At 33.5% G+C, this 24,010-nt stretch overlaps 1 protein-coding gene across 49 annotated transcripts in view; it reads right to left on the bottom strand.

Annotated features, from left to right (window-relative positions):
* RIMS2 (regulating synaptic membrane exocytosis 2) overlaps positions 1–24,010 on the bottom strand; it is a 603,997-nt gene that overhangs the window by 132,282 nt on the left and 447,705 nt on the right. For 31 of the 49 annotated variants that reach the window (XM_059165830.1, XM_059165827.1, XM_059165815.1 and 28 more), the window contains one exon: positions 18,972–19,072. The exons of the other annotated variants lie outside the window; for them this stretch is intronic. In XM_059165830.1, coding sequence (XP_059021813.1) covers positions 18,972–19,072 — 101 coding nt within the window. The remainder of the gene's footprint in view (positions 1–18,971; positions 19,073–24,010) is intronic. 49 annotated transcript variants of the gene reach the window in all.

Here is a 24,010-nt window from a genome sequence, read left to right on the forward strand (position 1 = left end):
CCACATTTTTAATATCTGTCTCTGGTACTTTATTTCAATATCCAAAGCCAGCTGGTTATCTGTATATCCCGTGTTACCCTGATTGGTTCTTGTTTGATTGCTATGCCTTCATTTCTGGGTCCTAAATCTTACTTGACTTTTATATTTCACTAGTTAGGATTCTGACTTTATCTTTGTCTTTTTGCATTGTTGTGACTTTTAATCCTATTGCTGTGACTCATAGTATATACAGGCCAATTTAAGGCTTAAGATTTTTTTTAAACACACAAAATGTACATTGCACATATCTTTGGCTAAGACTTCTTAGATAATTGAGTTTGCGGAGCTAAAATTTTGGTTTTGCAAAATTTAGGGAAAGATAAGATTCCACATATATAGTTTTATAGAATTCAAGACATACTATCTCTTGTTAAAGGATGTGTGTGTGTGTGTGTGTGTGTGTGTGTGTGTGTGTGTAAGTTTGTTCATGTTTATTTGTCAAACCCTCTACTAGCATATAAGCTCCTAAAGGCCAGGACAATATCTTCCTTAATTTTGTAACTCTCTTAGCACCTAAGAGTCAAAGATTTAATTTGATTTCACTTAAACTCTGAGGCTTAGTATTTTTGTACCAGTAAGATAAGGATAAATCACACTGTAAGGATTCTTGCAAGGAGTAAGAGACATGATACATTTAAAATACCCAGTAGTGTGCTTAGTTCACAGCAACTGCTCATTTCTAGTGCCTAAAGCAGAAAGTCATTAAATAAAAAGACACTGAGTGGAAAAGTTTATATAAAGAAAGACTACAAATAAGCTAACAGCTCAAGTTTGATGATGATTCTAGTGCCTTCTCAAGGTTTGTATTAAGAACATTTCTCTGTCTCCTCCTAAGTAACTAAGTATGTTTACCTTTAGGGTATAGCTTGGGTTTCCATTACAACTTTACACATGATACACAGAATGAGAAATATAGAAAGTGAGAAATAATAGAAAAACATCTTTTTATAAATGGAACTTCAAAAGAACATATTTTGAATATACTTAGAATATAACATCTTCATATACACAACTGCAAAAAAAACCCCAAAATCAAAGTAATGAATGACCTAATATTAGAGTTTACTTTTAAAACAATTCATTTTTAAAGAATTTCTTAAATGTATTTTTTTTCTTTTCCTAAATTATGGTAAACAAAAGTTTCTAGTTTAACAGTGAGATAGCAGCCACTAAATTATTATGGTACGAAGGTAGTTATGAATGCAAATAAGCTCATTTATTTAAAAATGGTTGATGCTGTCTTGGCACCATAAGTAAAAAACATTTTCAACAATTAGCATGTATTAGTTTACAGCTGACAGATCAACAATGGATGATATCCTCACCATTCTCTTTAATGGAACAAAAACAAAGAAGATTTATTGCATAGGATTATATGATCTCAGCTGAAAATTGGGCCCTGATTGGAGATCATTAAAATCTTGGAAGAGAGTAAGGAAGCCTTTCCCGACAGCATTTTGATGTTTTGTACATTACTATTAAGTAGATCATGAACTAGAAAAATTTACAGGAAATTATTATTCTTCAGGATGTTCCAGACTCTAAAGAGTTCTTAAGTGGCCTAGAAAAGTTAATGTTGTCTCTGTTCATCTGACAATAGTGGAAAGTAACAGCATATCATCAAGGCTCTATTAAAAGGAGAGTTATTATTAAAATTTTGGAACAATATTCCTGAGAAAAAAGTAAATTCAAATTTCTAAAATAAGATTTTCATTTCTCTAGCATACTCATTTGAAGCTCTCAGATTAGGCAATTTCCCTGCTTGATTTCTCTACCAGCATTTCAGCAACTCAGGTTGTTTGAGTTTTGTACATGAACTTCCAAAACAAGACATGGGAATGGGATTATGAGTTCCCTTGAACATTGCTATCTTTGACATTAAATTTCACCAGAAAACTGCAATTTGGCAATCTAGGTCAAAACTTGGTTATTGCAAAGTACCAGGCAGGGGAAAAGTCCAAGTTTGAAGAAAAATAAGTTTTATGTGACTGAGAAATACTTGCAGGAATATTCATGTCACATTCAGAGAGAAAACACAATGAATAGATCATAAGATTGGGAAAAACATAGGGCAAACATAATGATGGTAAAGGAGAAGCTGAAGTTCTGGACAGGGCTCTGGACATCAGTCGAGGGGTGTGGAGGACATAGGGCAGAGAAGGGGGACTCTTGTCACTGTGGTCAATGAAGATCGCTCTCATTTTTGCTAACCTATTTTTACAGTATTTCAGATCATAATTTGAAGAGTCCTGTTGTCTTTTGATAGTACCACAAGTGCAGACTCTCCCTTTGAGGAGCTACTTTCCGATGACTTCCCCTCTGTCCTAGCCAAGGTTCTTATCAGGGCTTGATAGGAATGTTGCACTGTGTGAAAATTTGTTAGAGATCATTTTGTTTAGGTAGGATCCTAAAGAGGTTATTGTGTGATAAGGTCTCTACCTGAGAGGGAGAAGAGAGTGAGAAAAGCTACAGAAAACTGAGGGCTAATTTAGGATTTAGTCTTAAAAACAATATTCTGCAAATGAAATCCCTACTAGAAAACTCTTTCTTAATTACCTCAAGAAGAGTTAGTCACTGCCCAGAGTCTTCCTAAACTACTTTATTCATGCCTTTCTTACAATTTTACCATGTATCTCTTTCTCACATCCATCCATCTATCTATCTATCTATCTATCTATCTATCTATCTATCTATCCTGCCTAGATTATAAATTCCCTGAGAATAATGTCTGTCTTATTTATTTTAGTATGTATTCCCATTATCTAGACCCTTGTCTGGTAGGTAATAGGAACTCAGTAAATGTTTAATGAGTTGAAACGCAGGGAATGGTTGTTTTATCTGGACTTTATATGGTAGTATTATCTCTAGGATGAAGCATTAAGTCAGAGGATAAAATACTGTGCAGATAGCCGAATAGTTTAGTCATGTAATTCTTTTATTCCCCATGGTGGGTATAGGCAGTAGTGTGATGATATGTTTAACAAATAGTGCCCAAGGGGAAAAAGTTCTGATTTACAGAGTTTGCTAATTTCTGAGGAATAAATACTCCCCTCATGGCTGATTTCAAGTTACCAGATGGTCACCCAATGCAGACATGGTATATACTACCAAGCACAGGGTTTAGAAATATGTGCACTGCTTGTAGGATTCACTGAGATTCATCAGGAGACAATGAGTGAAGGACAATAAGATGCCAGATCTGTAAGTTATTCAACCAGGGAAACCTTGTGAAAGATAGAATATCAAGAACAGCGTAAGGGCAAAAAACAACAACAACAACAACAACAAAAAACTGTTAATAATAGAAATGGTAGCCATTACCCTATTGGCCAAGACTTACTAAAGAGCCAACTGTCTTTTGGTTTGAGGGAAACTTGTAAGATTAAAAATTTTTCCTGGAGAATTTGTAAGGGAGAAATCATTGCTAGTAATCAATTCTGACTCTCACAAAGGCTTGGCTCTGTGGAACCTCCATGTCTATGAGCAATCAGCAGCTCTCATCATCTGTTACTTATTTTCACCAAAGTCTCACAATTTTTAGAAAGGGAAATGCCAGTTCTGTGATGAAATTCCAGATCTGCTGATCTCAGGTCGCGACAGAACTCATTCTTTTGCTCTTAGCAAATGCTCTTAACCACTTTCTCCTCAGAATCCAGAACTCTTCACCCATTCTAGTCTATTGTTTACTGAAACTGTTCTCAAAAACAAACAGAAAACACCAAGAATATCCTAATTTACCAGCCGGTAGTGTCTTCAGTTCTTTCTTGATGTTGATGTTCCATCTAATATTGAAGTCCTCTCTCCTTCTGAAACGTTTCCATGAATAGCTTCTCAGATAATGTCACCCGTGGTTTCTCCTCTGGCTCTCTCACTGTCCCTTCTTAAACTCTTCTGCCAGTTTCACCTTCTCTGACCTGATTTTAAATTATATTTTCCCCAAATTTCAATCAATAGTCCACTTTTCTTTTCACTACGCATATCCCTCCCCCCCACCCCGGGATGATCTGATCCTTCATTTGTCCATTTCCACTGCTATGTAATGACAAATAAATCCTTATCATCTGCTCTCACCAACCCCCAACATCAAACTTGGATTACCAGGTGTTCACAGGGCATGTACCACATGTGGTTTTTCAGGTATATCACATTCAACATGGCCAAAACCAAATTTATTCTCTTTCACCCCAAACCAGCTATTCTTATGACTCGTATATTCCCTGAATTATTTAATAGGCTCAGTATTGAACTAAAACATAGAAAATTTGTGTTACCTTTGACTTTCTCCTTCTTCAATATTCTCCACTCTAATTAGTCAAGAAATATTACTTACTCATTTAATGGTAACAAATATCTAGGTATTTGGCTACAAGGGGTGTAGGAATAGGTCTTTGGTCTTTCCTGTTGGTAATTCAAGCCTACGACTCCTATTCCTTGGTCACAGGTGCGGCTGAATGCCTACCCTATTCTTTCTCCTTTTTTGTTCTTTACTCAAAGACTTTAGAATCCGGAGTTATTTTAGGAGTCTAACAATGACAACAAACAAGAACAAAACAAAATGACTTCATTTTCCATTTTTCATTTTCCATTTTCCATTTAGCCAGGGTGATCAACTGACCTGAGTGTGATCTCTGTGACGTAACAGGAACCGGGGAGGTGGGGGTTGGTGAGAGCAATTACTCCCAGCTGACTCAGCTGGGATGGCCATTTGCCTCCCCTCTTTGTTTTTCTTTCTAACTGGCATTAAAACATGGGCCTACGGGTGCAGTCATCATTCTGTGACAATAAGCATGAGTGTCCTACTCTAAGAACAGGGAGCAGGAAGAGAAGCTCTAAGAATAGGAAGCTTGGTTCCTTAAACAGCAGGAGCAGCCCTGAGCTGCTCTTTGGATTTCTTATTTGTGGGGAAAAAAAATGTTTTTATTCAGATAATTTTGCTAGGTTTTTTTTTTTCTTTTAATACCATGAACATGTGAATACAAACCTGAATGATATACCACTTATCCTAATCTGGGTCAGAAAAAATTTTTTCTGACTTCATGGTATAAAGGCACATTCTTTAACTAACAATATTGATAACCTCTATAATGCGGTCATCTAATTTTGATGGTGAGGGGCCATGTATCATAGTGACCCTGGGCTACAGAGTTAAAATACATGGATGTGTACTGCTTTCCCTCCTACTGGAGCAGTGCAAACTGGCGCAAGCCTCTTAACTTCTCTGAGCCTGAGGTGAGCTTTAAATGAGGTCGCAGGTCTTGACACATAGTAAGTATTTATAATAACAATTAGGCATAGTCTGTGATGAAATGAAAGAAGCTCCAGACTGGGTTACTCAGATTTCATCAGCATTCAGCTATCATCTCAAACATTTTCTCTTGGCTAAAAAAAAACTTGGAAAGAGCTATGAAAACTTTATAAGTAAGTTCCTAATTCCATATCTCACTAAAATAAAAAGGCATTGTTCTTGGACACCTATTTACTTAGGAGTAGGATAACACCAAACTTGACTTGGAAATCCATGTTTTTTATTCTCAAACCTATTAATCTGGGTTTTACTTTTCATAACTATGCTTATACTTGGCATCAAAGAAAGTTAAACCAATTCATGACTGTAACATTAATAATTATTAAAATGTGGATGTTCCAACAAACATCCAAATATTTTATATATTGTTTTCTTTTCACAATGCCTAAGACAGCTATTATTTTCTAAATTTATAGATAATATGTGTTAACACTTAGCTATCTCTTGATTTAGATGTATTCACATAAGGTAATTTCTTTTTCTTTTCCAAAAGCCTTAATGAGTCTTACATTTATTTTTATGGTGTTATTATTCAGTAATATCTCAAACAAATGTCATTTGAAATTTCTGCCTCAATGAAGAAGTATTCTCAAAGTCTGTTCTTCCCAGACCATTAAATATATTAATGGCAATATCTCATTGTGATACACACATTTCATTTATAGCCAAGCTGACAGAGGAGAGAACAGAATGCCTGCTGCCAGTGCAAAGCAACACACCAAAACTTCTCCAAAAGACAGGAGAGTCAGTGTTAAAGCACAGGTACCATTATTGTGACCAAATGCTTCTCCAAACCCTCAGAGAGGAAACCTGAAAGATCTAGCTAGAATTCAGTAATATCACAAAGAAGCTCTCCTTGGCCACAGGAACCCCTTATACTTGACCCCTTGTGAACATCTTTAAATATTCCATGGTTTATTACATGACTTTTGTATTTTTGAGGGGATATTTATAACTTGTATTAGGACATGGGGTAGGGACAATACAGATACTAAGAGGCAAGCTAGCATTTTAAAAGCTGCAGCAGAAATAAAATATGAGAACACAGCATCAGGACTGAGGTCCTAGGAATGTGAAGCTGGCAGAAACACAATAGCATTTAATGGACTCGGGATATGGAGAGGGCTCCTTTTCAAATCTTAGTACCTTAGGAAGCACTAGAGTAACTCAAAGTACTTGGATTTAAGAGAATTGGGGCTAAATCACAGTCCAAATAACCACGAAGTATTATAAACTTGAAAGGGTCTGAGAATTGCCACAATCCATTAAATTCAGGAATAGGGCAGAGGTAACTACGTTCTGTTGAAAATCTGGAAGTGGCCCACTGCTCTCATTCGTCATGTGACAAGACAGAGCAGCATCAGTTGGGTGTGCATTAAGACCATTTTGGATGGAGGCAACCGTCAAAACGCGGCAAGGCATTACATTTACTTCTTGTTTAGACTATAGCAGTAGCCTCTGAATAGGACGTCTTGTCTTTAATCTCCCTTTCAAAGTTTACCACTAGAATTAATGTGTGTTCATAGTGGCGACTTCTTCAAAGATCTTCAAAGCCCATGGTTATAATGAAGAACATTCTGGATTTTAAACCAAGTGATTCAAAGCCCTGTGTTATCTGGCCCAAGCCAACTTTTCTATTCCTATATCCTAATATGTAACCTGATCTGTTGTGTATTTCCATTCTCAAGAACGACTTGCTGTTCCTTAAATATACGGCTTTTGCTCTCATGCTTCTGCAACTCTGCTTAAGCTCCTCCTCTGCATGATATGTTCTTCCCCTCATGTATTATTCTATGACATGGTTCCAGATTTCTCCAAGCCAAATGAATATTTCTCTTAGGTTTCCTTTGCATGGTTCAGTTTTATTACATCAGTTAACACAGCCTATTTTGTAAGAGTAGCACTGATGTACCTGTTGTGTCCCTGATTAACTTATGAACTCCTAGACTGGAAGGAATTTTGCCTGCCTGCCTGTCTCCCTTCTTCCATCCCTCCTTCCTTCTTCTGCTTTCAAACTCTCTTTCCTTATCCCCTCTTTTTCTCCCTTCCTTCCTGCATTCACTTAGTCTTTCATTTTATTGCTCCTCATTTGATTGCTCCCCTGGAAATTTTTTGGTCTTTTAATGTTGCAACCAGAAACCAGAATTACAGCTGATCAACTTCAGAGACACACCAGGCATGCAGTTCTGAGTTGCAGAAAAGAAAAAGCTACTAATTGTCCCCTGAGATTATGTTCAGACACACAGAAGAGGACTCATTTATAACCATCCTTGGTTTAAGAAAAAAGTCCAGGATGTGATATGGTGAGTGCCGTGAAATGTGTAAGCCTCACGATTCACAGACCTGTACCCTTGGAGCAAATAATACTTTATATATTAATAAAAATAATTAATAAAAAAAAGAAAAGTCCAGGAAAGTTATTTGGTGCTGAAACTTACTTATTGTTATTCACTCATCACTGAGTCATTAAAAAGAAATCACAGTATTTTAAAGCTGAAAGTGATCTCAGAGAGAATAGAGTCTAGCTTCTTAATTTTATAGATGAGAAACTTAAGAAACAGAGAAGTGAATTGACTAAGCTTGTATGATTCATTAATATTGAAGTCTTTCAATTTCTTTTCATTAAAAAAGTGTTTCATTAAAAAATAATTTCATGTTTAATGGGAGATTAGGCAAGCATATGTAAAACCTAAGTCATTTCTTTTTAAAAATTCATATTTTTAAGTATACTTCAGAATAAAGATTTTCTTCCTTTTCTGAATTTTAAAACTCTACCTAAAACAACCTGCATAATCAGAATACAAAAACTACAACTGGATGTATCTTAAACAAATAAAGCTTGAAAGTAATTAAAAAAAACAGTATCTTGCAAACTAACTTGAATAAAAATATAAAGATGTTTTATGTCCCATTGAAATAACTCTTTTATATTCCATTTAAAATTCAGGTCAGCTTTTTTGGAGGGGGTTTGGGGGTAGACAGAAAATGGTAATGGGTTTAAGAAGTAACATATTCTTACATGATTCTACCTTGAAGACTAAGCTTTGCTATAAATATGCCTGGTCATGAAAAGGGCCAATCAGAAAAATCACAGCCATTTTCTTTGTTAGTTAGGAAGTTATATTGAACTAGTGTATTTTGGTTCATCCATGACAATGAAGTTCAAATGTAAGGTTTTTCTTTTATTACTCCGTGTCACATACATAATAGATAATAAAAATAAATGTTATTATTGGGCATATCCATGAGCCAAGTCAAGTTCTAGACCCTCTAAAACAACATTTCTACCTCTCGAAGTTATCAACAGCCAAAAGTTCCACTTCTTATAGGTTATATTATTTCCAGACTAGAGTATTACTTGGCAATCTTCAAAACCGATGAAATAGAAATATTCAAAGTTCCATATTTAGGAAAACAGAAAATTTATTTTGCTAATAATATCTGTAATTCTTCCAATTGAGGAAAAATGACAACAACAATTTTTATGCTCATGAACAAGCTGTTACCTAATAAAATTGTAAACATGTTCAAATTCTAATTGGCCAAATTAGATTGAAAGTACAGGTACAGACAGCTCCATGCTGCTTTACTTGACTGACTGCCTAATGGACTAAAGGTTTTGAATTATGTGTCAATTCTAACCTAGTTATCAATTATTTCATGTGAAGTAATAGGCTAAAATATTATACCTATAAATTTATTCATTAAATCATAATTAATATGCCATCAATTAATGTTAACGTACATAGATTCAATCCTTTTTAAGAATATATCTAATAGAGAGCCTGGCCCTGATCAGAGATTGCTGAATCACTTAGATGAAGAAAAGGAAATATTGAAAATCTACTTCAAACTTCATTTAAATAGTAGGCCATGAGATTAAATGATTTGCTTAATTAATGATGAGGTTGCCCAAAACCCAACTGTTAATGCATAGTGGGTTTTTCTTTTCCCAGTGCAGCCTTCGAAGTACCATGTATTTGTATAATACTTAATAGATTACCAGGTTCCCTCAAAGCTGGGTTGTGAAGAACTAACAACTGGGCAGTTTTTCCAAAGTCTTATCACATAAATGGTAGAATAAAAGTTAAAGCCCAAATCTTCTAATTTTTTCTCATTATCCTTTCTACTGTGAGTAACTTTTAGACACAAACCAATAATCACATGCCTGTTACAAAATTTGCTTGTGACTCTCACGCAATAATTTAGCCATACCCCATCCTGGGGTTAATATCCTGTCCATACCTTGGTACAAAATACTTGACATTCACCTCCTCTAAAGCCTTTTCCAAACATATACCATTCCTGACACTCTAGCTTCTTCTCATATGGATGCCCATAATCTAGAAAAATATCCCATTGAGTGCTTATTATAGCGAAAGCAAAGGCTTCTGACCCATATCATTCATCTCCTGTCCTCCTTATAAGGTATACTAGTTGTCAGCAAGCCAGCAACTCTGGAGGCCTGATGAAAGCAAAGGTGAATGAATGAGTTTATTTTGGGGGGGGGGGGGAGGTAAAAGAGAAATGTTTTTCCTTTGTATTCTTAGGCAGTATACTAAAAGAAATTATGATCTTGGCAATGGCACCTGTCATTCATAGACTGACCTGTTTAGCAGCAAGTTGTTGAATACAAATTACTTAAAATTCTTTTGTCAGTTTTTAGCAACATTAGAATTACTAAAAAGGGAGAAATTACAGTTTCTTCTGTAATTTTATCGTGTTCTATAATATATAAATTGCTCTCAGTAATCTCAAATGATTTCTTCATAATTAAAAAATATTCTCTTCATATTTCTTGGCCTGACATGTGGTTAGATAGTATTAGGTAGCAATTCACAAATATATGTAAAGAAAACAGACCCATAGATTGAATGTCAGAATAAAATTATGACTAAGAAAACCATATTGAATTTTAAATGTGGTTTTATCACTAAGAAAAATAATTTAAAAAATGAACTTGTTGTCACAAAAACAAAATATCTCATCTCCGAGGATGTGATACTGTAGTTGATGAAATAGAAAAAAAATGATGAAAATTTTAAAAAATCATAAAGCTTGAAACAAAATAGCTATATTTAGTTACTTGTCTTAAAATTTCTATTTGTATTATAATCAAGTATGATTTTATAAGGCAGCAAAGTTATTTTAAAAGGCCGCTGATTATTTTGATTATTGAACCATTTGATTATTTGAACCGTTAAATACTATTTAATGGTTCAACTGTATATCCCCCAAATTCATATATTGTAGTCCTAATTCCTAGTAACTCAGAATACGACTGTATTTGTGGGCTTTTAAAGAAATAAGGTAAAATGAGCTCATATGGCCAGGCTCTAATCCAATATATAGGGGGATGACCATGTAAACACATAGCAAGAAAGTAGCCATCTGCAGCCAAGGAAAGGGGTCTCAAAATAATTTCATTTTGGACCTCAGGCCTCCAGAACTTTGAGAAAGTTAATTTCTTTTTTATTTTTTTTAAGTTACCTAGTCTGTGGCATTTGTTATGACAATCCTACACAACTAATACAAGATGTTAAGGAAAAAAGGAACCTCAAGTTAGAAACTTTTGAATTCAAAGATTAACCACACATAAAAATATCACATTTCTAAAATTATTTACCATTAAGTTTTAACTGTAGATCTTTTACATAAAGTGAGTTATATTTGTATCTATGGGATAAGCAAGAAATGAATAGTTGTTGTTTCTATCAGCTAAAATTTGGAAAAGAGAAATTCTATTTTGGCTCAGAGTTCTAGGGTGTGTGCATGTGTGTGTACATGTGTACAGATAATTTTATGTGCAAAATTATTTATCTCTCTCTCTCTCTTTAAACTAAAACTGAATTACAACCAACTTACTAGGGAGTAGAAATTGTAAGAAAAATAATTTTGGGTAGATAAAGATTTGACTAAACTAGTAAAAATAATACAACCTTAATCAATTTTTAGACTTTTAACATTATCATTAATTTTTATATTTTTCCTCCTTTTCCACCCACATATTTTTAGGATTACCTTAAAGATATGCTTATCTCTATCTGGTATATTACCAAAGGCAACAAATACAGACCTGAACGCCCAAGAACTTTGCTAAGAACAAGTAATCTGTTGGAAATGATTCTTCTTTTTCTTCTTCCCCATCATTACCAATATCATATCACAGCTAACATGTATGTATTTCTTACTATATTCCAAACTCTGTTTAAGAGTTCTACGTGTATATAAATAGAATTAATCTTGAAAACAGTCCTATGAGTTAGGTACTATTATTAGCACATCTTCTGGAACAAGAAACCTAGGCACAAGGATGTTAACGAAGTTGCCCAAGGTAATACAAATAATGACAGGTAGGATTGGAGTCCAGGCAATTTGGTTTTGGAGTTCAAACTTTTAATACACTCCGCAGCCTATATGTAATCATAATCGCTAAAAAATAAAAATAAAATTAAAATTAAAATTAAATTTAAAAAATAAAAATAAATAAAATAAAAATAAAAAATAATTGAAAAGTGACTAACAAAACTGGCTTTATCTCTCCATTACAGCAATCAAGACTTCACACATTGTGCTGTGATCATGGCTGCTATTATAGTTCTAGGCAATGCACCCCATTAGCATGAAGGTATACTTCCAATAACCCCTTCTCCCTCGATGATGCATTGATCATCCCTTTACTTATTTCAAAGGTAAAGGAAGAAATATATATAGAAATTGTTCAGTTACTTTTAAATTCTAGTTTGGTGGACATTTAATATAATATAAGTGAGAAATCTATCCCCACAGACATGAATAAGAAACTCACAGACATGAATAAGAAATAGAAGAGGGAAAAATAGGACATGAAGTCTTTTACAATATGATTTTATCTGGTTCCTTTTTCATTTCAATCTCCAACTTTCTTTTCATTAGGTTTATATATTTATATATATATATAATTTGTCAATTTTGTAGGTGAGGTGGAAATTTTTTTTGTTCAAGCCTTGGTAAGATTACCACTAATATCTCTTGTATTTGTAGCGCCATATTAAATGGTTGCTCTTACTTACTAGCTTAATAATCTATATTTTTAAATCTTGTTTTATTTCTCTCTGTAAATATACTTGGAAAAGGAAAAACCAGAGAGTGATTGTAAAAAAGTACATAGCAGGTGACTACTAAGAGGCTTGGAGGCTTGGAGGCTAGTCTGGACTGGGCAAGCAGCCAGACAGTCCAGAAGGGTGTGGTCTGGTTTGGGGCCAGGAAGCAAACTACAGTGCGGGTACTTGGACAAAATGTATTCTCAAGAGGTGGAGGAGAGGGAGAGCAGCACCCAGGACTCAGCACACTTTCTCAGAGACTTGGTGACTAAGTTTGGCAGTTAAGAATGCTTCTAGGTACGTTGGCTAATCGAATTTAAATTTAAAAAAAAAAAAAAAAAGAATGCTTCTGGGTAAAGTAACTTGTCCGTTTTTCTTCCTAGGCTTGCATATTAGCCACTTTCAGTCAATTCCTTAAGTTTCTCTTGGGATTTCGCTACACACCTTGAAGCTAGGTCTAACCAGAAGGTTAGAGAGGGTTAGAGAAATAGTGTGCTTCAATGAAGAAATCTAAGTGCAGCCACTGGCATTCTTGATATGGCCTCTTCATCAGGAGGTGGTAAGATTTCCTAACCAAGCTTGGGATGGAAACCACAGGTAAGTAATCTTAATTCTGATTTTTACAAATGAAATCATTCTGTTCCATATTTGGCCAGACGAAGCCTTGCAGGAATTTTCTAAACATCCGAATCCTCCCTCTGTTCAAGAAACAATAAACTGCTTCTTCCAAGAAAGGACGCTTTATTACGCCTGTTGGGACATTTTAACTTATTCCTGGAGGGCTTTGCAGGGTAGAGACTGAGTTACTGAGATCACGCCTATTAGAATTCTCCTGCTCTATTTATTAGATGATTCCATCTGACTAACACTGGCACGATGGGGTCTGTTTCATGTGAATACCGGGTTCTCCTGGGAGCTTGAGAAGGGATTCTGCAGCCGCATTTCCTCCAGTAGGCACAAAGCCGAGCTCAACTGTTCTGTTGCTGGACTGTGTTATATGCTGCCAGCAAATCAACCTGTCTGCTCAGGCCAACAAAATTTGAGCATTTTATTTCAATCACTGCTATAAAATTAAAACAGATCCTTCATTTCTTCACTTCTGCTAAACGCATGTATTTTCATAGTAATTTGTACAAGGCCACTTATCCATGGTTTAAATTTTACTTTTTATAAATTTCATCTTTCAGTGTTCAGATCCTTATACATCACCGCTATTAAGGAGCATTTCCTGTTAAATGCCCATGCACTTTCCAAAGGCCAGCCCCATTTAACATCAGCCTTGGTAACATAATTTCTTAATTTCAGGAATTTAGTTTGTAATTTCCCATCACCCACTATGTTCCAGTCTCTCATTTTTAATTTCCATATCCCTTGAAGATTCATAAATTCTTTCCCCTTAAGTCTTATTTTTCCTTTTAAATCTCTGATGCTTGAATTCTCTGAGAACCTAGAAACCATTCCATGATATTTGAGTTACCCTGAAATCCTTCTCATTAGCTCCCTGATCGCTTTACTATTTCTTTTCAACCTTGTCATTTTAATTTCTGGTATCTATGACTACATCAGCCCTCATTATTCCAAAAATAAAAACCAATCTTATGGGCACCGCGTATTCAACATTTAATCTCTAACGGCTAAGCCATTCGTATACATCATCTCGTTTTACCCTACCACCACCCTAGGGAGCAGGTCTCAAAGCCCAGTGTAATAGATAAAGAAACTGAAAATAAAGGGTCAACCTACCCAAAGTCACCCAGGGGGGTGTTGCCTGACTCCCGGCTGGGTGTCCATTTACTACACTACCCGACATTGATGGACTAGTCACACTGTGAAGCCACTGGAGTCTTCAAGCGCTCCTGTTCACAAACAGCAAACTTATAAACAGCCAATAGGCAGCAACTCCGAACCTGCCCCAGCCTGTCTCCCTCTCCTGGTTCCCCTTTTGGCCTATGTCTTGGAAATCAATTTAAAACACCATAGGCTGGCCTTGACAGTGTATCCTCAGTGTGGAGAAGAGAATAAGCTCTAATAAAGGGAACAGCTTAGTTAACAGTGGGGACCTAGTTGTCAAAAATACTTTAAGTGTGAAATTGTTTTCATTGATATTGTTTGCAATTCCATCAGTGTGAGTTTTAGTTGTATTTACAGATTTAAAAAACTGAAATTATTTCTGTGTGTTTATGTTATTCATATTATAATTTAAATTACTTGAGTTAGTTTGTTTTCCTCTTTGAAATTGGTGAATGGATCCCTAGAGGATAAAAAGCCTGGGAACAAAGTGACAAGAAGTGGGATCAACTGTGCACAATGAATGGAGAAAGACCCTTTTACTCATTTTTACTACACTGTCCTCTGCTCCCTGAACACTAAGTCAGTCTACTGGATTAAGGGTTAAATGCATTAATAGTCTTTTGGTTCACATTTGAAAAGTTCTGGGCACTTACAGGCTTTCCTACTTAATTCTAGGGAGATAAATAAGAAAACAAAATTATGATATTTATATATAACAGTTATAATAAGAGTAAATTATTTTTGTGGGAACACAAAATTACTTAATTTAAAAAACAGCATTATTTCTACAGAGATAAAAGCTTTGATTTCCAAGTAAATGCTGTAACAATTAACTGTATAGCATTCTTTATGGAAATATTATGGACTACCCTTTTAAAAATATATCTTCCAGGATCATTATAAAATAATAAACATGGCTAAGTAAAAAAAAAAAATTATTTATTTAAATAAACATTATCAAATTCTCCATATTAATTTTCAGGTATAGTTACACATCAACATTCAATTACTGCTAATTCTTTTAATTAGCAAAGCAGGGTAGTTGTTCTTTGCCGAATTATATTTTGCACTGTTAAATTTAATAGACAAATCACTTTTCCTCTGAACCAATGAAGAGCAGAAAATATTGATTTTATAGGAAAAATCAATGTTGCTCCTTAAATTTCTGTTGAGAATAGAATAGATGAGTTAAGCTGGGATAAGGAGAGGCATGGGGGTATACCAGCTACATAGTTAAATACTTCTTTGAGGGAAAACCCCTTAAGAAATCATCCATTGGTTAAATAGGAATCATGTCTGCACATGTTTTTTTATGGCTCTTCTTTGATACAAATTTTCTATCTTCAAATTTCCTAGTATACTTAAAATATTCTTAGAGAGTAACCTGGTAGTTACTGTTTCTACAGATGCTTTCAAAGTCAGTTACTAAGGAGAGTTTTAAAAACTTAGTAAGAATTGTTTACAACTATCGGTACGGAAAGCTTGAAAAATTCAGGGATATAATGCCATTTAAAATGTGGCTTGTGGGGACGCCTGGGTGGCTCAGTTGGTTGGACGACTGCCTTCGGCTCAGGTCATGATCCTGGAGTCCCGGGATCGAGTCCCGCATCGGATTCCCAGCTCCATGGGGAGTCTGCTTCTCTCTCTGACCTTCTCCTCATTCATGCTCTCTCTCACTGTCTCTCTCTCAAGTAAATAAATAAAATGTGGCTTGTGTAATTAAAAAAAACCCACTTCCCTAACACTAAATTAGATTCCACCAAAGCTTCTTAATAGCCTTTCTGAAATTTCAGGGAGATAGCTTGGAAGTAGAGTAGAGGCTCCGTATGTTTGAGGTTTGGGATTTGGTCTTAGTTATTTTAAAATTGAGAATCAGATCATCTATGAATGATAATTTCCAGGACTCAGTGGCCATGTGAACTTGGGCAGATTACTTAACTTTTCTATATCTTAGTTCTCTCATCTGTAAATGATTTTGGTTAAGAATTAGACCTAATGTATTAAAGCACATGACTCAAGAGCAAGCCTTAAATTAATACTTGTTTTTAAAATATAGAAGAATGAGAATATAAGCTATATTTATATTGAATTATTTATGGATAATTAAAAGGACAGATGTCAAAAATTTTAATCTAAGAAATTATTAGTATGAAAATGAATAATAACTAAATCTATATATACTCTTGACTGAAAAAGTATCTTCTGTAATTTTCTTTTTGATCCAGGACAGAGAAGATCTAGTTAGGGATGATGGGGACATAGATGACCCAGCAGAGATAGTTCCACATCAGTAAATAATTTGTGGGGTAATGAAATAGAGTTGTATTTTGGACCCTTTCAAGAAGTTGTACCTTAATGGCTTAAGTATATTTTTAGTTAAGCTGAATGCATAACCTCAGTAACAGAAAACATAATGGTGTTTGATACTCAAGTGATAGGATGTTAATAAATTATGAGCACCTTGTGAAGGTGTCAGATCATCTGACCTCAAAGTCTCCATTTTTTAATGATGTCATTCATTATGGCTTCCAGCTAAGACCCTAATAAAAGAAGTCAATTTTGCAAGCAGCTCACCTTAGAGCAGTAGTTCTCAAACTTTGGTGTACATCAGAATCCCCTGGCAGGTTTGCTAAAATAGAGGGACTCTACCCCCAGAGTTTTTATTAAGTATGTGGACCAGAGAATTGCACTTCCAGAATTTCTCAGGTGATGATGTCACTGGTCTGGGACTATACCTAGAAAACCACTTCCTTACAGAATACCAATGAAATTATATTGCTTAGTATAATTAGTCCTTTGCCAAGATTTAAATCTTCTCCAGCCCAAAATAATTGGCATCAAAGTTATAAAACTTTGAAGATTCAAGAATTAATTTATTTATGAATTGGAATGGAATCAAAACTTGTTTTTTGTTTTTTTTAAATAATCTGGAGCCATGCCTCTTGTATTCCATTGGTCCATTCTCCTAGAGCAAATTTCTGTCAGGTATCTATAACAAGAATCATTGGTATTGCATCTAAGGGACTCGTTTTTATCGTATAAACAATGGGAATTAAACAACCGATACAGTTTCCCCTTCTGCCTTTGCTGCTTTTTAGGAAGCTCACAGTTAAAACACTCACTTCACAAGCCGCAAGTATACAGGGTCTCATATTATGCATTTTGTTCCCACCCTTTACTTGTACTGTTATGTTGTTTTGCCTTGACTGCATTTTCCCTTCATACTCATCTCTTCATTGACTACTATTGAGAGTATTATATGTACTTTAAAAAATCATCTACATTCTTTCCTAAAATATAGCAGGAGATTAAAAAAAATTGATGTTGTTAGTTGAAGACATGTTTCTAGAAGTTTTAAGATCCTCTTTTGTTAGGACGATATGCTTTGGCCTTTGCATTAGACATAGTGAAGGAATGAGCGATTCGAGTATAAGTGATGTCACAAAAGGTCAGGTGTATTTAGCCCTAAGAAGAAATACCAACAAAGTACCTGGGAAAAGACATAGGTATCATTTCAGACATGAAGCTCAAAAGATTGGTAGGTATCTGAAATACTGTATCATTATAAAACTATTTTCTATGAAATTCACTGAGCCTATTTGAAATTATTCATATTTTTATTTTAGAAAACAATATAGTTTAGGGCCTGCTAAGTAAAGGCAGGGCTTTATTTGTCTTGAATTTACCTTTCTCTGGCTTTAGGCCTGTGTCATTTCCAGGACATCAGAACTCTGTGATGAACAATCCTACATTGACCATGTCAGTATTTGCGTAATTTTGGGAAGAGATTGGTGATTTGGAAGGTGACGTTGATGTGAGAATCTGTATCTCCTTTAGGTGATCCAGTGGGGAAATGAAAACGTCTGATACTGACCACATATGCTTACCTAATGTAGTTAGTTATGCTTTACTTAGTAAGTTTGACTTCACCAAATAATGGAGTATAATGGACAAAAACTAAAGGTTAAGTGGGTAAAGTTAAAATAGACCTAAGTGTAAAAAACTGACACTACTTTTCTCTAATATACAGAAATCTATAGACCACAAATATTACACGATTGCAATGATCACATTACTAAGTCACAGAACACATAGTAACTAAATGTTATGAGTAAATTTTGCTATTTTCATTCTTATTAAATCTTAAATAGGTACATTAGAGCAAAGTCTTTTCATAACTTTGCCCGTGAATAATATCATGAACCTAAAAACGTTTTGAAAATATAAAAACAAAACGAAGTGCAGGAATCTTCCCTGGTAGACCTCAAACCTCAACTTGTTCCCAAAAAGTAGCTCCAAAAGATGCTCACTAAAAAATACCTCTTGAACTTACATCTCATATGAATATATATTTTGTTCTAGTAACTCATTATTAAACCAGAATCAATTGAAATATTATAAAATTGAAAAAAAAAAAAAACTATGTACAGAAAAACCACAGCCATTCTTCCTAAACATTTTGAGGGTGTTAGACCCTTGTAGGTTCTACAAAATAAAACATTCTAAAAGATTTGTTCTTCAGATCATTTATGAGTTTCATATATTTAATTTCCTATATTATATAATGATGTTTTTAGTAAGACAACTTAAAGTTGGAATATAAAACACATTATAAATTTTAGCATTTGGTATCATGGGGCCATTACATTATATGTTTGTGTCTAACTAATCTGCGTTCAGAAGTTGAAGAGAATCTAACGGTTTCATATGATTAATTGTTTATATTACAACTTTTAAAAAGAAAAATGTCTTGCCTTTGAATGGTAATCTTGCTCCAGTCTGGGATCTGATCCGGCTACCTGTTTGTATTTGTTAATTTTCATTTGGCGATTTCTCTCCTCTATATCCATAGCACCTATCGAGTAGAAAAAAACCCATAAAATTAATGTTCAGTTCTTATTTCTGAGCCCTACTTACAGGATGTATAATAGAATAATAGAAGAAATGCTAGGCTGATATGGTATTTTCATTCAAGGTAGTATATACAAATTAAAATGCCATATTGTTTCTTAGATTTATTTAAAGTATGCAATTTGGTGAATAAAAGCATGATTACTAAATATGTACAAAAATTTAATCTGAATAAAATGTAAATGAATTTTAACAGAACAACAAATCTTAACCAGATAGAAAACACTTTCTGGTACATGTATGCCCAGGAGAATATAGTTGACAGCACATAAACTTGACAATAGTAATACTATAAATAAAAACTTTGGCTTGTGATTCAACAGGATTTGATTATTTACTGAAAAATAGCTGTAAGTCTAATTGGTTTCAACTACAATTTTACAATTGTGTTTAGAAACTATTCTCATAAAATTAGCCCATGTGTTAGAGCAGGTTTCCCAAGCTTACAATTGGATCTTTTGAACTTGAATTTTCTAGAAATAGCATCAAGAAAGAGGCACTGGGAATAATACTGCTGAGAATATACCATGCCAGTAAAGGCGCAGAGTATAACTGAGATCATTTCAGGAAAAAAAATATGCAAGGAGGTGAGAAAGTGAGATGGTAAACCCATTACAAAATGAGACTAATAATTCTCTATAACGGGTTCTACTTCCAAAACATCAATTATAGATGTGAAGAGGACCTTTAAAAACTTTGGTTAGAATAAGAACTAAATTCAGTTAGCAAATCTTGGCAAATGTGAAAAGTGTTTTTAAGGTTATATTTATAACTTTTATTAAGGAGATTTTATAGGAAAATTGCATTTCTCATAAGTATGCATAATGAGATTATGTTCACAAAATCCCAATTGTATACTACAAATCTATAAACTGGGAAAAATAATCATAGCTTATTGGGCTCAGTGGGTATCAACAACAATAAGTCATCATGTAAATTCATAACCACTGAGTGTGGGGAGGAATGTAAACATATACATATATAGCTCTTGCTTAACTGAAAACTGAAGTAAAGATCTTTAGACAAAAGTATGCCTATTCAAAAATAAGTATTTTAATACTTATCCTGAAAAAAATCTCATTGTATATCAGATAATTCTTGTTGGTAACAAATTTTAAGTAAAAACTGATTAATTTAAAATAAGAATTAAAAAAAGAAAAAATTCAAAAAGGAATAAGAAAATCCTAAATAAAAGAATGTGTAGTCTATATTACATGACCTCTAAGTATAACAGTAAATTTAAGTCAATTATTCAATAAAGTGAGGCAATTTGTTTCTTTTAAGAGTCTCGTTTTAATAGTGATTTTATTAAATATGTGCCAAATTATAGAATAGGGATATGTCATATTGACATAAATTGGTTGATACATATAATTGAGTGAGTGATATGAATATAGAATACAGTAAAGTATAAATGTCTATCAGCCTATTTAAATACAATTTTGAAATTATTTGTACCTTAAGAGCTATTCTCAGGTAAATATGTTTATTTTCTCCAAGGGCAGGGAAACAAAAAAGCCATCCCCATGTCCAAAAAATTATGTGAACTTAAAGAATATTACCTAAATTGAGTGTTTGGGAAGTTCTCTGAAAAAATTTCATTTTGATATCATGGTAGCAAGATAGTATATTAACATAAATAGCACCAACAGACAAAGAAGCTTGAACACATTTTATATATTCATATTTAAATATATATACATACACATAGATATATACACATACATACATATATATGCATTTTCTAATAATTAGACTATTTGCTGGACATCAGCCTCCTATGAAGCTACATCAAATTCTTTTTAATTACCATTGTGATATATACTGGCAGAAGCTGACAAACTTGTTTTGTAAAGGGCCCATAGTAAGTATCTTAGGCTTTGCGGACTGTATGTTTTCTATCACAACTCTGCCACTATAACACGAAAGCAGGTATAGACAATACATGTACAAATGAATGTCACTGTTCTATTAAAACCTTATTTACAAAACAGGCAGCAGGCCTGATGTGGTCTGTGGTCCATGGTTTGATAATCCCTGCTTTAAAGCATAATGGTTTTTTTGTTTGTGTTTAAAAAAAAAAAAGCACAACACATTGATTTAATTTAATATTGCTTCACAAAGAAGCCTTTCTCCTTAGTAATGGTCTAAAGATTTTATAGAATCCGGTTTATGGAACATCATTTATATTTAACACATCACAGGGGGACTAAGAAGAATATTAATTTGTATTTGCTGTAAGTAAACAAAGATGTAAATAAAGTGATAAAATTATTTAAATATGTTATCAACTAAATTCCAATCTCAAACACATCTCTCATCTCCAGACTCAATTACCATCTACAGACAGACCTTAGATTAGAAGATTCTTTGTTAAGAGCCTTAACTAATGAAATCTCGAGTGACCACCTTACTGGGTCTACAGTCAACAAACTTGGGTAAATATGCATTTAACTTACAACTTTAAATTCTCCTAGGTGGCTAATCCTTAGGACAAACAGTAACCAGACATTCCTCTCTCCAAACTGTTTGGCTCTTATGAAGTCTTCCATTTCTCTTCTACATTTTTATCAACATATTCTCATAAAGAAAACACTTCACAATGATATCCTTAGAGAGAAAAGTATCCTACTGATAAAGAGACTCATCATAGGAAATATAAAACTGTCACCTGTTGAAACTCCCCAAACATTTGATAACAATATGGATAAAGTATAGCTTTAACAAATCTAATTGACTTTCATAAAATATACAGAGATATAATAATTGGAATCTGAGCATAGAACAAAACAAATCTGAGACATTTTTCTGATGGAGGTTAAAGAAGAATATTACTGTATATACCATAGAAACGTATCTTTAAAATTTAAGTATATTTTGCCAAACCATTGAGGAAAGGAAAAAATTACTTTTAGTAACTGTCTTATTGAATCCTAGCTTACAAACATTTCTTCCAAGAAAATATGAACAAAGTGGAAAAGGAACAAAACAAAAGAAGACTACAGACAGTAATGATGACAGTGAAAAAATTAACATATTCCAAATGATCAAAGCTAAAAGGGCCAAATTCACATAATCTTTAAGTGTATGTAGGTATGTACCAAATAAAGTGCAATAAAGAAAAAGGTAAACCAGTGTATACAATCTCTACTTGCCTACTTCAAGGTGATGATTACACAGGAGAAAGCATTGTTATTTATGTCTATTTTCTAGTTTCAGTAAGAAAGACTATAAAGATAACCTATCAATGTCTTTCACTGGTCAGAGGACTAGGAATAGAAATTGTTAAAATGACTACATAAGATGTAATGAGAGAAATAAGAATAAATAAAAATGTAATTGAGATAAAAGAGAAACATGGTATTTTGTTAGGTTATTTTCAAAGGCCAAGCAATTCAAAAAGAAAATACTGTCCTTGACTTTCATTGAATATGTTAACTGTCTTTCAATATCTGTTAACTGTGAAAAAAGTTTGTTTTTCAGACTGAGTCATTGACAGCTTTTTTGACAGAAAAATTGATGGTCATTTATATGAATGTTTTCCAAAGTACCTGATGTACAATGATAAAAAGTAAATTGTTTAAAAATATAACATATTTGGTACTGTGTATCAAAAGGGTTTACAATGGTCATACCTTTGAACCTGAAATTTCACTTCCTAGAATTGTTCCTAAAGAAATCAATGTGCAAGATGTACATGCAAGTAGATTTATTGCTACATTGTTTGAAAACTGTAAAGGCCTAGGAAAATAAACTCTAAATGTCCAACAATAAGCGTTAGTAACCGCACCTGTGGCATATCTACAGAATACTATGATGTATCCATGAAAAAGAAACCATATGATGTGCACGTACATTCACATACATAAATATAAAATAAAGACATTGCAATTTGTAATTATAACAGATTAAATGATATAGTACTATAGTTTATAATTGATAATTTAAAAAACTATATGTATTCATAAAAATCTGTATACATATTAGCTATACAAAAGACAAAGGGAGGGAAAAAATTAAGATTTATATACCAGAATGTTATTGCTGGTTATTGAAATTAAGTGCTATTATTTTCTTATGTGGGTTAATAAATAGCTTATAAAATGCCCAGAAAGGCATTATATAGAAGAAAAATATTACTTTAAGAACACAAAACATAATGTTTTTGTGAAAAAAAAAAAAAAAGACAAATCATTCTGTTTGAAAACCTGTACTTCTGCCATGAGTCGGTAATGGTGCTTTGGAAATAAATGTTAAATGATTTTTAAAATGCAAGTATATAACCATTCATTTCTTAATTTATCTAAGGGATATAGATTTTTTTTTCCATTGCTTAATTTATCTTAGGGATATATATTTATTTGTTAAATAAAAGCATTTGGGTGTGTTTATTGAAAATGCTGTATAATGAGAAATATTTCCAAACATAATAAAGTGCAGATCTTTTCAATTTTTATGAATATTAAAACAAAAAGTGACCTGGAATGTTTTAAAATTTTCCTTATGATAAATTTTTCAAATGTGGGACTTAAGAAACTATGCAGCAAAATTTTTCAAAGTTACTTTAAAATTATTTCTTCCTCATCACTTCCTCATCACTTCTTCCTAATCACTTCATAATCACTTAATAAATTTTGATCTTTTTATACTAAAATTTTATTATGTACTAGAAGCTCATAAGAAGTACACTTTTGTTAGCTAAATTATTTGCCTAAATGCATATAGTGCAGAGACTAACAAATAGAGGAACAAGTTAAATTTAAAAAATATAGAGATAAATATTGAGATAAAAATAATAAATTATATATCAGATTATTTTCCCTTCAGTACTGGGACAAATGGGAGCATTTTCTTTTAAAGTGTAAACAAATGTAATCTTTTT

Source organism: Mustela lutreola, chromosome 3 (assembly GCF_030435805.1).
Source record: "Mustela lutreola isolate mMusLut2 chromosome 3, mMusLut2.pri, whole genome shotgun sequence".
NCBI classification, from domain to species: domain Eukaryota; kingdom Metazoa; phylum Chordata; class Mammalia; order Carnivora; family Mustelidae; genus Mustela; species Mustela lutreola.